Raw genomic sequence first — 17,487 nt, 5'->3', positions numbered from 1 at the left:
CGTGCGTCGTTGGTAAGTGTTTCAGACAGAGACTTCAGTGGGTGGAAGAGAGAAACGTGTGACGTAATATTGGAAGTAATTGCGAATTGTTGATATTCATAGCGTTTGTTTTGTCGGGACCGAAATTGACTTTATTCTCTATACCTGATCACATTTTTTTGGTTCCGTGGAATTTTGGGAAAATTGTAACGTCATTCCCTTGTAGAAAATTGAAAAATTTTCATTAGATTTGGGAAAGGATTGATGTTTCATATAAAGTTGTGTGTGTGTGTTAGAGTGAGAAACACATGTGACGTAATCAATGCAAAGAGAGATGGAGATGGTATCGAGGTTATACGTCGCTAGGGCGAGGTTGTAAAATAACTCGCTGACCATGGGGTGATGTAGCGTTGCCAGTTTCAAAATTAGGCACGAACGGTTAGGAATGAGGTCCTTTTGGCTTTGGAAAATTATTAATTATAGTTCTTAACATCTAAACAAATCCATTGATGTCAAAGTCATTGAAATCAAACGACCGGAAGTGAAAACCAGATGCGGCTCAGGGCCTCGTTGGCATCTTGTTTGTTTTTTTCTTTGTCATCATTAGCGAACATACAACTGAGTGCCCTCCTGACATATTGCGATCATCTTCGCTTTTGATTTCTCGATACATTCTACATTCGTTTTCCTTTCATTCGTCTTCCTTTCATTTGACGTGCTGTACGTGAGGATCCGACTATTATTAACGAAAATTGGTGCCCTGCTGGCATCGTCTTTGTTTTTTCTTTGTCGATACATTCTGCATTAGTTTCTACTTCATTCGATGTGCTACACGTTAAGATCCAACTATCAGTAACGGAGATATGGCTTAGTGTCCTTCTGACATGTTGCGCCACCTTTGTTTTTTTTTCTGTCGATGACAGCATTGACTTCAGTCAACAATACGCAATCACTTTTAATATTCCACGTTGGTGTCGAGGCTAAAGACAAAGCCTACCACGCCGACGTCCTGGGTTCAAATCTCATACCCATAAACTTTTTTAATTAGGACACGTGACTGGTACGCGACAAGGGGCCCCGAGGGGTGGGGCGGAATTCCAAGGGGGTCCACGCTCTTTGAATCTCTACGATACTCATTCCATCCTTCTCTGCATCGATTACGTCACACGTTTCTCTCTTCTACTCACTAAAGTCTCTCTGAAATACTTACCAACGACGCATGACCTTGAAGTGGGCCAGAACCGGCCTTGCTCCTCTTCTGATAGTTTGAATTTTCCACTGTAGCGTAGCGTAGCTGATTGATTGACTGAATGATGACAAAAGTGAAGGAATAGGCTCTGAAAGTTTAAGGCCTGATTCACACAGAATGGACGTCTGTCAGGTACGAGGCGCGGGCCTTTGTTAATTCGGTGTGAACTGGGTCCGAGGTCCAAAAAGGGTCAGAATGGACCTGCTCAAATTTGCACTTGTTTTTTCCATAAGGAATGGTTAATAACGCTTTCTACCTTTCTCATAAATAACACCTCACGATTTGATCTCCACAATCTTCATTTGAAAAATATATCACATGTTTTGCTAACACAGTAGCTTTATCAACAGTTGTTTGAATACTACAAGTTGCTTCTTAAACTAATATTTATATACTACAGGTAATCATAATTGACTACCTCCAACCAATTACCTAAACCTCTACGTGAGGTACCTCTTCAATTATGATCACCTGAAGCATATTACCTTACTCCTACATCAAGTTAGTTGAAGTTAGTTAGTTGAAAGTTATAACGTAGTAACGGCCGAATCAATCAAAAAATTTCTACCTTTCCTTAATAAACCCGAAATTGAATAATAAACTCATTCAAATTCAATTGACGATATACTGAAACATATAAACAAAGTGGAATTATTTGAAGGTGACTTTCACTTCATATCACTTCACTTGTACAAAAACCGAATATCAAGTGGAAAAATCGTGTTGACATTAGCTCAGAAACAAACAAAAATAGCTGAACGCTCTGGTTGTTATCATGTATGAACAATACTTTCATAAATGAGGCACTAAGAATACTCACCGAAAGCCATAATACCAATTGCTGGAATAATATCCTTGTTAATGAACCTCCATGAATCTGGATGTTGAGGACTGAAAATTGATATAGGGTGCTGAGGTAACTGAGACCAAAATCTTTAATAAGTTGTTGAGAATTTGAATAGAACTGGCCGATACTTGAAAAACGTCCATATTTAAACTCAATAATACAGTTTATTGTATGATTTTCACTATAGAGGGTTTTACAAAAGAGACATATGTAAAAAATATCAAGGGAATCAGTGCATAAATAATTTTTAATATTTTGATGTCTGAATCGATAAATATTTCAAAATTCAAACTTTATTTTTGTAATATTCATATCACTGTCAAGCATATTTTGATGGATTGTTCTGTTTTCCATGAAGCTACAATTCTTCAGGATTTTCCACAAGAAATCGCATTACTTCTGGGAAAAGCTTGTGGAACATTGGTCTCATTATTTGAATTTAAATTCAGCCTTTTCGTATTTATGATTCATTTTTGTATTATTCGTAAAATCATTATGATGTATCACTGTTACGTCGCAAATAACCGTGGACTAGGCCCTACTTTGCCTAACTGAAAATATCGGCATGAAATAAATAAGAAAACGAATATCACACAGCGTTATCTATTAAAATAAATATTCCGCTGTTTTCTTTTTTGGGAAACATTTTTTGGCTTTGTTCTTCTCCATCATTGAACAAAAAAATATGGAAGAATACGAAGAACTATTGAAAACTTTCTATAAGGATACACAGGGTGCATACATAGAGGTTCCTTTTTAGATACAAAATGGAAGACAAAATCCTTTTAGGATGAGTATTTTCACATGAATATTAGATTACATGAAAAACATCCTCTCGAAACAATTACTTTCATATGAACCTTGAATTACACGAAAATCACCCTTTCCCATTTTGTATCTGTTTTAATCCCATAACATTCGTTATGGGATTTAAACAGATATCATGGAGCACTACACTATTCTATACAGGGTGTTTCCCAACTACGGTACGAAACTTCAGAAAGTGATTCGTTAGGTCGTTTTGAGAAAAAAGTTCCCATGAACATATATTCGGAGTTGCTTCGTTTCTGAAACACAGGGCGTTGAATAAAAATAAACCGAATTCATAAAATATCATAAATATCCTTACACCAATTTGGTTGAAATCTGCTACGGTTATTTGAAGTAAAAAGGCCTGTAAGTGAATTATTTAGTCCTGAGTAGATTGAAATTAATAGGTCCAATGATGCCTCAGTGGGTACCGCAGCCAACAATATTGGGATAACAAAGTACGCCACTGACTTGTTATTGCAGTTTTCCATTTTTTTATGTTATTGAACTCAAAATACAACTTTTTATTCGCTAGCGTTTTCTTCATATCTAGCTTCTACAGTGTTCTCAAAACCTGAAGGTAAATGTGATAATATATTCGAAGACATTGAAACTAAAGTACAAAAACAAATTCAACTTGATTGCACCAATTATGCTATTCGTAGATAATTCCATCTGTTCTTTTTTTGAAATAAAATCCCAACTTCAAAAAAAGTCGCAGCCGAAATAAGTTCCAATGAATCAATGCCCGATATTCAAAAAAAACTTTATTGTGAGATTTTCACTAAACAGTTTTACAAAAACGCAACACGTGTTTCGCCATACAACAGCTTCTTGTAAAACTGTTTAGTGAAAGTCTCACAATGAAGTGTGTTTTGAATACGTTAGTTATGGATCTTCATCAAGTATCAGCCAATTCCATCATATATCATAATTGTTTTGAAAAAAATGACTGTCACACAAATTTCAAAAACATATTGAGCAGTAAAAAAAAATTTGGTGGTGCTTGAACGAATGCAGTAATGGAGCAGTAAATGAAATAAACCGACTAAGGAACATATTCGGCGATAACTAAAGAACTAGAAAACGAATTGATATCAAAAGAATATTTTAGAAAACAAATGATCATCAATATGCAATGAAAAGAAGAAAATAAACATTGAATTGAATCAAAACCATCAATTTATTACATTACACAAGGCATATGAAATAGAAGCACGTCCGGAGATTAACCTGTGGAGATTAATAAGAATATGTATGTAACTTTATCTTGACATAAGTTATTTCAGAAAAAAAATACGTTTTCTTATAAAAAATGTTAACCGCGCATCCACTAATATTTTTACATATCAGTGTAATATAATAACAATTACACTCCAGTTTCCGTCTTAGAGTACTTGCACGTTTTTGTTAGTTTAGGTTTTTCTACCAAAGATACCCAATTGTACTTCAAGATATTTTATATTCTATAACTGATTGTTTTCAAAAAATGTTTCACTTACACTATGTCACTAATGTATCCAATTCTGACGAATATTGAAAATAGGATAAAGACTATACAGATGAGACTGAGGAAAGAAATCTTGGCTAACTTGGCAACATCTCTGTAGAGGCAGAGTGGAACAGAAACAAATATAGTAGCTATGAAAACTATAACTTCACGTTTTGCGAAGAACGAATCAGATCCGATTCCTAGGAGCCTCATTATAACTTTGGTTACAGTATCCCCCACCACGATGTTATACGAAACCATAGCTGAAAAAGAAAATTGGGGAATTTAAAACATTTTCTGAAGAATAAGAGCCACTTTCATGATTTTTTCATCAAAAGACGCTAAATTTCTCATTAATCATTTTATAATCAAGTAATACTTCATCGTGAGATTTGAATTGGACAGAATACGAAACTGTAATCAACCGCAAAACGTAATTCAGTTTTTTACTCCTTGTCCTTTAAAAGATATTTAACAAACATTATCTACTTCAGAAAATGAATTCAATTCAATAGTCTTTTTTTAACCAGTGTTCAAAATATTGTCCATTCACTAACTGACAATACCCTAAACGTAACTGAAACTCGTTTTGAACATTTCTGATTACTTCGCCGGAAATTAGCCTACACTCCTGTCTTATTTGTTCTTTTAAATCCTCAATATTTGCCGGTTTGGTCTTGAAAGTTTGCTCTTCAAGTAACCCCATAATCAAAAGTCCAAAGGTGTTAAATCCGGAGACCTAGGTGGCCATTCATAGGGTCCTCTTCTGCCAATCCATCTGCCTGGAAATACATCATTCAGGTACACACGGGCAGGTCGCGTAAAATGAGAAGGCGCGCCGTCCTGTTGAAACCAGATGTTTCTATTCGGGACGTCAGGTTCTATAGGACAAGGGAACAAAATAGCCAAATTCGGAACTAGGTCCTCCTGCAAGAATTCCAAATATCTTGTTCCAGTAAGATTTTCTTGGAAAATCGGTCCTATAACTCGATCACCATTAATCCCTGCCCAAACATTGATTTTTTCTGGATGTTGCGTGTGGCCTTCGCTCATCCACTGTGGATTTCTGTCTGCCCAATAACGACGATTTTGACGATTTACACCATTCAACATAAACGTTGATTCGTCAGAAAATAAAACGTTTTCTGTTTGTACAACATTCATGTCTAGTAAATCCATCATTTGTTCGCAAAACTGAAGTTTTCTATCTGGTGGATCATCTTCGGTGAGTTCCTGGAAGATTGTTATTTCATATGGATGAAATTTTTCAGCTTTAAGAACTCTTTCCACTGAAGAATGGCTAATTTCGAGTTCCCTAGCTATCTGCTTAGTGGGGACATGGAGATTTTCTTCGACAGAGAGAAGAACATTTTTTTGACCTCTTCACTGAGCGCACCCTGACAATGATTATTTGTTTTTCTTATATGCCCATTTTCCGGGAACTGTTTTTCGATCTTGCTTACGGTACTTCGCGATAAGGGTGGTAAATCAGGATACTTCTCTCTGAATAATGGATAACTTCATTTTGTGTTCTTGTCCTATCTCCGTAGCCAATCATCATTAAAATTTCAATCTTATGTGTTTCAGTTAAGTACGGCATTTTACTAATGGCGAACAACAAACTGTGAAACGACTAACAGTTTTTGTGCACAAATATGATTGGAATGCGATACTACTCTCCTTACTTTTTTTTATAACTTTTTTATGACAATGCCACTGTCAGGTATCCCTGACATTCTAAGCATTTATTGAAGGAAGACTATTGAATTGAATTCATTTTTTTGAATTAGATAATGTTTCTTAAATATCTTTTGAAGGACAAGGAGTAAAAAATTAAAATTTGGCAGGAATGTGCAACTTGTTGAACCCTTTAATAAAAGTCATTAAAAAAACAGGGTTGTCATTTAACAAATTATCGATGAAATCATATCTCATATTTGAAACACACTGTTTAATTTTTTTGCATGAAAATAAGGGTTCTTTGAAATACTAATCGAAGTGTCCGAGCAAAAGAAACAACACTTTTGATTTAGTGAATTTGTTCCATGTTAGAGACTCGCACTATATAATAGCTCTTTCAAGCTTTTTCATACTATTTTAATGCCTGATTTATATAATAACTACGTAGTGAATGATAATTTTATTTTATCTGAGTTTATTTTACCTATGTTGAATTTTCAAACATCATGAAATAAAATTTCACCGACTCATTAAATATTGTATAAATATTGTAATAAACTATGAGCAATTTGTGCTTCATATGAAACTTTTTTCATCGTTTAGGTCTAAATGTTTTAGCAAAGGATCTGGTGATTATTTTTTCTCTTTCTTTTGTTCTTACTACTCCTCGTTACTTTCAACACCACTTTTATTATCATCAATCACTACTCTCATCGTTTTAGCAACTTTTATTGATTCCCTATGTCTTCGTTCGCCGTTATCTTGTCCCGATTATATCCTACTTGTATATTACTGATTCCACTTCCTTTTTTTTCAGTACAACTATTTGTATACAGTGTACTACATTAGACTTAGTGAATAACAATGGTATACTTAAGTGCCTGATTATATTTAATAGCTTCATTCAACAACTACAAATACAATTTGAAACTTGTTACCTCCTTTACATTTCAAAGATACTTCATTAATCTACTCCTTGTAAATTATCGAAGAATGTGAACTTTCACGGAGATAACTGTATGAAATCTATTTTCTGCGTTTTCTGGCCGTAGTTTGCAGCTTTTCATGCCTGACGTTTCGTCTGCTGCTGCGGTTGACATTGTCAAAGGCCCTGTGGTAACGGTCGCAATACCCGGGCTGGTGCTAGGGTTATTGTTCCTGTTGAATCCAATGCACCAAGTACTATTACAGTGCTGGGCGCTCTATTTATCGTTCTTATTTGTGTTACCTGAAATTAGTTTTTATACAATACGCGATTTGGTAAAATACTCACTATTGAACAAATATCATTCTGAAATTATCAGACCTTGTTGGTTTTGATAATACATTAACTGGTGCGATATACTTGAATTTTTAACAAAATTCTTCAATTTATTGATTGAAATTACTTCTCCCATATGTTCACATTCCTAATAAAATTAATACAAATATTCATTATCAGTAGGATAAAACTATACCAGATTTTTGCATTAAAAGAACCTATATATGATGAAAAAAGATACACAGATATATTTTCCATGAAATTTCAGGAACCACCCAAAACACTCGAGATACTTCGTTCTCGTTCCATACAAGAATCTCACAAGAATTTCAGAACTGCACTCCGAAATAGAAACTGCAGTGATGATGACCATGCATATGATATTTTCATATAAATAGTCTTCTATTGTTTTAACATTAGTTATTCATTACGACGAGTGTGTAGTAAACCTATCATTAAAAATGGGTGGACATAGATGTCAAAATTTCTAGTTGTAATTTGAAGGATCTTCATTTATTGAAAAACAAATACCCGGTGCTGGCTGATTTTACAGAGAATCACAAAAACGACACTCTAGACTTTTAAAATCTATAAAGAAACAATACTTTCAAAATGATATTCTCATCTCTGATGATCCAGATCAAACTGCTTGGAAAGTAATATCCGAAATGAACAATAAAAACAAAACAGGACACAAAAATTTCAATGTGTCCCGCAATGATATAAAAGTGGAAAACCCAGTGTTTGCATCTGCTCTGTTCAATAATTTTTTTTCGAATGTCCCACTAGACCGTTTTCACCTAATGAATTATTCAATCTGCTTAGTGATAGGATGAAAAATAAAAGATCCGCAGGTTCAGGTGAAATATCCATTTTCGTTTTAAAAAAACTTATGAATGTTATAATAGCACCTTTGACATTTTTATTGAATCTTTCATTCGAAACAGGGAAATTCTCCACAACCCTCAAGAAAAGAAAAGTCATTCCTATTTATAAAAAATACTATCCCGATTACTTGGAAAATTATAGACCAATAACGATATGCAGTTGTTTCTTAAAAGTTTTCAGATATAGATTTTTGGACAGGCTGATGAATTTCATTTATGAGCATAATATTTTGACGAATAGCCAGCACGGTTTTCGACCTGCTAAATCAACAACTAGCGCAATCTATGAGTTCTACGACAATCTCATAAACCATGTAGAAAAAGAAGAGGTCCAAATGAGCATTTTCTGTAACCTCAGTCGAGCTTTCGTCTGTGTGGACCACGATATTCTTGTATCAAAGTTATATAACTATGGTATTAGAGGTATTTGTCTGGAATGGTTAGAATCATTTATCAGATGTCGTTCTAAGAATGTGTCTGAAACATTATTTCAAAATAATATAATTCATAATGTTACATCTGGTGTGATATTTGCCTATGGGGAGACTCTACATTGTCGAATAACGTCCTCGTATCTCAGAAAAAAATTATTTGGTGTATTGCTGGTGTGAAAAAAATCACTCTTGTCACAAAATCTTCAAAAGATTCGAGATTCTGACCTGTACATGCCTCTACGTATTTGGAGTCTGCAGTTTTGGGTTCAAAAATATGAATTTGTTTTTCACAAATAACGAATACAACACAAGTCGTAAGGATTATTTACGATTACCACTCTCTAAACGCAATATTTCCTATAAAGCTCCAGCTCGAATCAGCGCAAAGATTTTCAACAACTTACCTTCTCCATCAAAAGTTTAAAACATGAACGTACTCTAAAAAAAACTCAAAGGATACCTGGTTGAGAAATGTCTATATTCTTTAAATGAATACTTTCAACTCGAACTTTCCTTTAATGTGAATCTGTATTTTTATGAAAGTAAATATTCTGTGTACTATGTATATGCATATTTATTATGTAAACATGTTTCGTGATGTTATATAATCCTTAATGTAGGTACCGTTATTTTCCTTTTGTACATTTCTTCATTCAAATGTCGACCGTACTACCATGCGGTTGTAACCATGACTCTTTCTTATACAACTCTATATGTTGGCTTAAAGAAATAAAGTGATTTGATTTGATTTTGATTTGATGTGGGTGCTTCGTATTCATTTACTACCATTTACTGTTAGCAATAGTTACGTTCATACTCTAGTTGTATATTTGGTGAATAAATTGTATTTCATTGTATTGTACTATTCTTGTAAGCCAATACGGCATTTGCACATCATTTTCCTTTTCCTTAAATGAACGACAAACGTATACTGATGGAAAAAAGGGAGTTATACAACAATATAAGTGTCTTTTATATCAATCAAGAAAATATATCACTATTTATTCGTAATAAACATAAAAAATTGAATTTGAAAAATTATTGAAAATAAGTTTTTCTATAAATTTACAAGAGTATATTTTCAGAAAAAAAAAATGTAACTAACTATCGTTCAGATATGAACATCCTTGGTAAATGTTACAAGTTTAGAATTTCATTGTCTGAATATCTGGAATCTATGGTATAAAAAATTACATTAAACTGAATGAAATACTGAAATTATACTTGAAAATACGCTTTCAGAAACAATTTTTGTTGAGCGCCAATTTCCCCTGAACTGATATCAAGCGGATGTTTTTAAAAAGATCAATTATCTTATTGGTCGGTACTATATTTCTTCCAGTATTCTATTCTGAACAATTGCCGCTAACTTTTCAACCGTTGGGTTGTCATATAAAATAAAATGAGAATTTCCCATCAGAGTGTGTGAAAAAAATATGATACACAAAAAACACATTGTTCAAATCCTTATAATGAGCTATCAAGTGCAGTCCAGAATACGAATTCCAGATTGAAAAAAAAATGTGTACCAAACTTCACTCGTATAATAATTACAGAAATTCTATGAACTTGGTTTAACTGTTGTTTAGCTGTTTCATTTCTCTGAAGGATATTTCAAAAACACGAATATTTCACTCACGTATTATAAATTGGGTGAGAAATGAACTTTTAAAAATGCTACTCGACCTAAAAGTTATTTCACAATAATGTGCAATTTTCCAAAGTCTAACTTCATTTTTGAGCAATCAGCAATAGATGAAACCACTTGTCTTACGAACTCGTGGCTTTAATATGCTGGTTGCTCTCATAGTATTACCCAATAATGAAGTTTTCGTTAAAAATGGAAATTAATCCATAAACTTTTAAGGTCTACTGGTATTACTTTCGAATCGAATTCGAGCATTCATTGATATATGAATTTATTGATAACTGGCGATTCTAACCCATCAATATGACTAAATTTTGTCATACCAGCTTGTAAGTAATATTATTATCGGTGCTTTAATAAAACCCACTAGAAAAAAATATTCACAGTCATCGATTCAAATTTTGAAATAGACAAAACAAAAGTGCGACATCAGCCTTCAAAATGTAAAACAAACGAAACTTTATTCATTATGTATCGATTTATGAACCTACTAGAATTTATTTTCTCCCGCGATAGTGCAATAACTTCCTAGAACGGAATGAAGGGCAATTATAATGTACATGAAATGTTTGAGATAACTAACGTATTCATTTGATAGATCATAATATCGTGAAATAGTTTTCAAATTGATAAAAATTCAATTTTCCAAATATCAAAATGGATATAGAAAGCTGACCTTGAGAAATATACATATATCATCTTCTACTTAATCTAGACCTATGGAAGAAAAACAATATGTATTGTAAATGATTGCTATAGATCAAGAGAGAAAGCGATGAAAGCTGCTGGGTAACATCACTGCCCCGACTTCCCACGAATAACATCATGATATGTTAAGAAATTCATACAGTATCAATGATTTATATTCATAAACTCCGTTTATTGATAAAAACCGTATGAAAAATCGTTTAGTACTTTTAGAGTTTAACGTGTTCAAACAGATAAACAGATGTGGCGGGGAACTTTGTTTTATGATATGCAGTGATACTACACTGGCTATATCGAACTTCAACCTCCAAGCTGATGTACTCACCAACAAATGGATAGGCAAACTGAAGAATACCAAGCAGATAATACCCTGGTCTTCCGAAAGCAGCTTCCATAATACCTTGATAGGAGAATTTTCCACTAATATGTCCACTTCTCACCATCAGAATCAGCGAATAATCAGTAACAAAAGCCACAAGAACCAAAAGAAGGATTCCAAAACCAAAACCTGCCTCGTGAAGTGCATAAGGTATTCCTGAAAACAAAAGAATCTATATTAGTATTATGAAACGCATGAAAAAAAAATATATCAACCATGAAGGTGCCAAAAAAGCAAAATGATCTGAGTTCACTGCAATTTTCAAACTTAGAAGAGCGTGTAGTGTATTCATTATTTCATTCTGGAAGAAATATTCGAAGAGAAAGAACTTTGAATTTAATCACAACTATTTTTCAGTGAAACATAATTAGTTTATTAATTTGCTGTGGGTAGTCATTATTTTCATTATATTTCCCATATGTTACTGCGTAAATTCAAAGTATTTTTCACAAAGAAGAATGTTTCATTCATCAGTGACTTGAAGTATTCAATAATAGTGCTAGGGAATTATACATACCAATTTTTCTATTTTTTAGATTGTGGAAGGTTAATATCCAAAGAATATCGATATACTCTCTTCCACAAAAATTATTTTGTTCAGTATTCAGGTTTTTCTAGTTTTGAAAGTGTCAATATTTGAAGTAGAGAAAAATAACAACCACCAGAAGGAGTGGGACAAAATGAAACACGAATGCCATCAAAAGATAGGTTATGTTACGTTAGGTCAAAAGTCTGTGGGTCTATTCAACTCTACACCGCAACCCGCAAGTTTGTTGTGGCCCACTCCTATTCAAACTCGACCAAATAAACCCAGCTTTTTAACGAAGCCGATTGGTATATATGGTGAGTGATCTTTCAGGTCAGATGGTAGAAGTGTGGTTCTACGAAACTCTGAAAACCTGATTCGGTCCGCAACGGGGCAGGCACAAAGTATATGCTTGCTGTTTCATCATTTTCCAAACAGAGGCGACACACACTATCTTTTGACAGTCCAAGTCTCCTCATATGATGATTCAGACGACAGTAACCTGTGAGGAAGTCTGTTAGACATCGTAGTTCATCCTTACTTCAGTCCAACAAATATTTGGTTTCAAACTTTGGAGAGTGAATGAACGCCTTGGAGTGAGCCAATTCTGTCTTTTGACAGAAGTCTTTGAATATTCTTATCATCCGATGACAGGTTCTGGTCCGATGAAGCTACTTGCAGCACTCTCATTCGCAAGGAAATCAGCAGTCTCATTGTCTACCAGGTCAGTGTGACCAAGAATCCACACCAGAGACAGTTTAAGTCTTACTATTGGGGAGAATCGTTTTTGGCAATTTGCTACCAATTTGGACCTTGCTCGGTAGGAGCCAAGAGCTTTTATCTCGCTAATAAAATGGCAATAGGAGTTCTGGCTCATTCCTTATGGAAAACACATGCAAATTTGAGCAGGTTCATTCCGGCGATTTTTGCACCTCACACCAAGTTCACACGGAAGGGACAAAGGTCCACGCCTCGTCTCTGCCAGACGTCCATTCTGTGTGAATTGGCCTTAGACTTTCAGAGTCCACTCTTCCACTTTTGGCGTTATACAGTCGACCAATCAGAAGCTACCACGCGTACAGTGGGAAATTGAAATCCATGTAGTAGATGAACAAAGCCCTACTAGCATGAGAACCCATGTATTTTCTTATGGAGCTAAACTTTTTTCAATTTTCATGACATCAGAGCAGAACCTTGTAGAACACCTAACTCGAGATAGGTGTTCGCCCCCTGAGCCCCCTTGTCACATACCAGTCACAAGTCATTGGCAGCTGAGGGATATCCGAATGAAAAAAGTTTATCGGCATAAAAATTGGACCTAAGTCGTCGGCGTGATAGACGTTGTCCTTAGCCTCGACATCAAGGTAGAATATTGGATGTAATTGCGAATTGTTGATATTTATAGCGGTTGTTATGTCGGGACCGAAACTGACTAATTTTCTATACTTAACCTCATTTCTAGATTTCCGTAGAATTTCAGGGAAATTGTAACGTCATTTCCTTGTAGAAGATAGGAAAATATATTTAGATTTGGGAAAGAATTGATGTTTCATATGAAAGTGTGTGTGTAAGATTGAGAGACACGTGTGACGTAATCGACGCAAAGAGAGATGGAGATGGTATCGAGGTGATACATCGCCAATGTCAGCATGACAGGTTCGGTGTTGGTGGTTGTAAAATAAATCGTTGTTTATGGGATGACGTAGCGTTGCCGGTTTCAAAATCAGGCATGAACGGTTAGGAATACGACTTGATAAAAATTGTATGGTAATGAGATGACTAGGAGGACATTTTAACGTACATTCCAACAACAGAAGGACACTAAATGGTATCTTTGTTAACCAAGTTAGCATCATCAGGAGAAGCAGGAGATGGCATTCAAAGGTGTCAAGGAGTTACGTGTTGTGGGGTTAACATGGGGCCAATGGGGGGAGCGGAGTATTCGACAAAGACATTTCAAAATACGTTGTTTCATGTACGTTTTGACCGTTTTGCATGCGTTTGGGGCGTTTTGCGTGCGTTTCGACCGGTTTGCGTGCATTTATTCCTTATAGTTGTCGTTTCATTTTCTTTTTTTGTTAAACGTATATTATTATTAGGCGGTGAGGTTAGGTAAAAAAGAAGAAATAAAAAACATCATTTGAGTAAAAAACATGGCAGTTTAACAAGGCTGTAACGTTTCAACGTGGTATACCTCAATGTATACAATGTGTCTCGAAATACATCATTGAAGAGAAAAACATGGCGTTGAAGTGTACAGGGTGCGTCGTAATACACTATTCGAGAAAAAAACAAGACAGCTCAACGAGGCTGCAACGTTTTAACGTGCGATCCCTGAATGTGTCTCAAATACATAAATTAACGCAATCAAGTAAGCACCATCAGAAGATGAATAAAGTCAATGCGTTGTCATATGAAATTTCATTTTGCGAATTTTCGGGCTCCTAAACGAAATGTTGTGGAACACTTATCCTTACTTGTGAGCAATCTTCCAACAATAATTCACCTTTTTTTGTAAGACAGATTGAAACGTCTGCATTCGTTTCCCTTTCATTCGACGTGCTAAACGTGACAATCCTATCATCATTAACGAAAATGCAACTTAGTGCCTTTCTGGAACGTGGCGCCATATTTGTTTTTTTCTTCGTCGATACATTCTGTATTCGTTTCCCTCTCATTTGACGTGCTGTACGTGATGACCAAAACATTATTAGCGAATATACAACTTAGTGCCCTTCCAGCATATTACTCCATCTTTGTTTTATCTTTGTTGATAAATGCTGCATTTCTTCCCCTTCCATTTGATGTGATGTCCGTGACGACCTGATCATTATTAGCGAATATACAACTTAGTGTCCTTCTGACGCCCTATCTCCCGAAGCCCCGATACATTCGGGAGGGCGCGCCAGCATTATCAACCAATGATCACTCCCCACACCGTGATGTAAGTGATCATTGGGTCCGAGAATCATGTGCCCTGAGCAAGCGCAGTAAGCCAAGAATGACTGCTTTCTGCATCTGTGCGGCTAAGATTCCTGCCTTAGTGCGGCAAGCCGGTATGATTTTGAGATTCGAGAGTAGAGAGGACATCATTCCATCAAGGACTCCAATAATCAAGGACTCTTCTTTTTTGACGATATTAATCTCGCCAGGAACTGAAAACTCCACGACAAATATCGTTTTGCTCTTGTGTTCGAGAAGGACTTCATCAGGCTTATTAGCTTGTATACGCCTGAGGGTGGGGAACGTTCCCCAAAACGGATTCAATATTACCTGGAGCGTGGGGCAACACCGGTGTCTCGTCAATACCGTAAGAGTGCCGTAAATGATAACACAGCACTCTTAGGGCCGCGTTATGTCGATGGATACAGGCCAAAACCGCATATGCTGGACATGCTGATGGCAAGTGCATTGGGGTCTCGGGCGCCTCGCGGCAGGCCCTGCACCTTGTGTCAGGAACCTCTTTACCATTCGCGCGACTGCGGTAGACTAAGGTGTTGAAGACACCATCCTGGCAAGCCATGATGAACCCCTCAGTTTCCGACGTCAGCCCACTCGACCTGAGGAAAGCGAACGTCAGGCGCTTTGATAAGCCAATGTCTCCAATGTTATTGAAGAAGACCCCATGCATTGGCTTATCCTTGTGTTTCCGCAGAAGTAAGGTGATATCTGCGACTTTTATCTGAGCTTTTTGCTGAACGGGTTCCAACTCGTTGACAGAGTTGTGGTTACCTCGTTCAGTGTCGAAAACTATACCGAGTTCATCAGCTGCTCAGGCAGCTGCCCTAAAGAGAAATGCTCCAATTCCTGCTCTCTCATGGTCACGGACCATGCAGAGAAGGGGATCGGAACTCCTGACAACTTTATAGGCTGTATCCAGTACCATTCTGTCATGTAGACACTCCAAACTCAAAAGAGTTTTTCACTGTTGTAACCTCTTGTGAGTGGCGTTGTTCCACCCCGAGGTAAGTATAAGTCTCTCCAGCATCCATATGGTGTAGTATGCTTGCATCTACGAGCTGCACATGCTCTCCGTAATCCCCGCATCGTCCTCTTTTGAGATGGACCAATGCACATTTGTCTATCCCGAATTTCATACCGAAAGCATGCGTGTACTCTTTCACCACCCTCAAGGACTGATGGATATCCTTCTCTCCAGAGGCATAAAGTTTGAGATCATCCATATAAAACAAATGGGTGACCTTGTACCTCCGGTTTCCGGGGGTGCCACAGTTGTATCCTCGAGTATTTCTGAGCGCAATGGATGATGGTAATAGTGAGATGCAGAAGAGAAGGGGACTGAGGGAATCACCCTGAAATACACCCCTTCTGAAAGTGACCCACCCTGTTTGAATTTTTGCTAGACCAGATGTTATGGTGAAGCGAGTTCGCCAAAGTGGTATCAGTTGTACGATGCATCTAACTATTTTGTCGGGTACCGCAGGGCATCTGAGCAAATGCAAGATGAGCTCATGTGAAATTGTATCAAATGCCTTACGGTAATCAATCCAGGCCATAGAGAGGGTACGCTTATATTGTATCGTGTCCTGCGTTATACATCTATCGATAACAACTTATAACACGAACTCAAGCATATTATTGGTCTGTAATTCTTAGGAATCGACGAATCTCCGCTTTTGGGAATAAGAACGGTCCACCCCTCGACAAAACAATCCGGAATCGGCTGCTCTCCGTCCAGCCATGAGTTGAAAACTCTGGCCAGATGGCGGTGGGTGCTTGGTAGTTTTTTTCATCAATAAGTATTCAGCACATCTGGGCCTGGAGCAGCAAAGTTCTTGGAACCCACAAGGGCTCATTGAACGTCATCAGGGGTTATCGGGTTGCGCAGTTCATTGAGCTCAGGCTGTCGAAATTCTCTGTTGAAAGTTTCGAACTGCGCTAGAGCTGGAGTGTGAGTTGAGTGGCTGCGGGTGTTCATAGATATTCTTCCAGAAGGATTCCACCTGATTAGCGGTCGGCAGATTATCCACAACACGTGGAGGCTCTTGGAATAAGCGAGGTTTCTCGCGGAACCTAAGGTTTTCCGCTATACCTCTCACTCGTCTCACTAGTGACTTCTTAGCAGCCACTAGCATTCGTATCCTATCAATGCAGTGCTGTTTGGTGGTCAGCAGTACGCCTTGACTCAAAGTGTGATAGATACGTCGTAGATTGGCGGCTATTTCCGCATTGCGTTCGTGAAAGGCCTATTGGCCGCCCTGAAATCCATCACACATTGGATACGAGACGTGTTATCTCGCCGACGTGATCTTAGCCTCCATCTTGTGCACACGCCGTTCAATCTTCCGAACCACAAGGCTGGGATTTCGTCCTTCCGATTCGAAAAGCGATTGGACGACGTTATACACGGCGGTATTGATTTGCCAGAAGTCAGTCTCTTCTGTTAGAACACTATGAACCTCCGCATCCAAACAAGCCAGTTCTTGTGGCTTTAGGGGCCTAATCCTGTGAAGCGCCCTGCGTGTTCTGATTGACTCCATTGGATGCATGATGCGAGTCTCCTCTCCAGCCGTGCCAATGGGTAGAAGTGACACTTCTCCAGTGGTAGAAGTGTCACTTCTACCAC

At 37.0% G+C, this 17,487-nt stretch overlaps 1 protein-coding gene across 2 annotated transcripts in view; it reads right to left on the bottom strand.

The window, feature by feature from the left end:
- The window catches only part of LOC111505717 (putative sodium-coupled neutral amino acid transporter 11), a 108,236-nt gene that overhangs the window by 42,500 nt on the left and 48,249 nt on the right, over positions 1-17,487 (bottom strand). For both annotated transcript variants that reach the window (XM_074183419.1, XM_074183420.1), the window contains exons 4-6: positions 11,321-11,530; positions 4,388-4,640; positions 2,049-2,119 (exon numbers count right to left, since the gene is read on the bottom strand). In XM_074183419.1, coding sequence (XP_074039520.1) covers positions 2,049-2,119; positions 4,388-4,640; positions 11,321-11,530 — 534 coding nt within the window. The remainder of the gene's footprint in view (positions 1-2,048; positions 2,120-4,387; positions 4,641-11,320; positions 11,531-17,487) is intronic.

Source organism: Leptinotarsa decemlineata, unplaced genomic scaffold (assembly GCF_025532065.1).
Source record: "Leptinotarsa decemlineata unplaced genomic scaffold, Ldec_3_MD MMD2_tig00026340_RagTag_RagTag, whole genome shotgun sequence".
NCBI lineage: Eukaryota > Metazoa > Arthropoda > Insecta > Coleoptera > Chrysomelidae > Leptinotarsa > Leptinotarsa decemlineata.
Note: the sequence above shows the minus strand (reverse complement) of the source record. Positions and strands in the feature narration are given on the sequence as shown.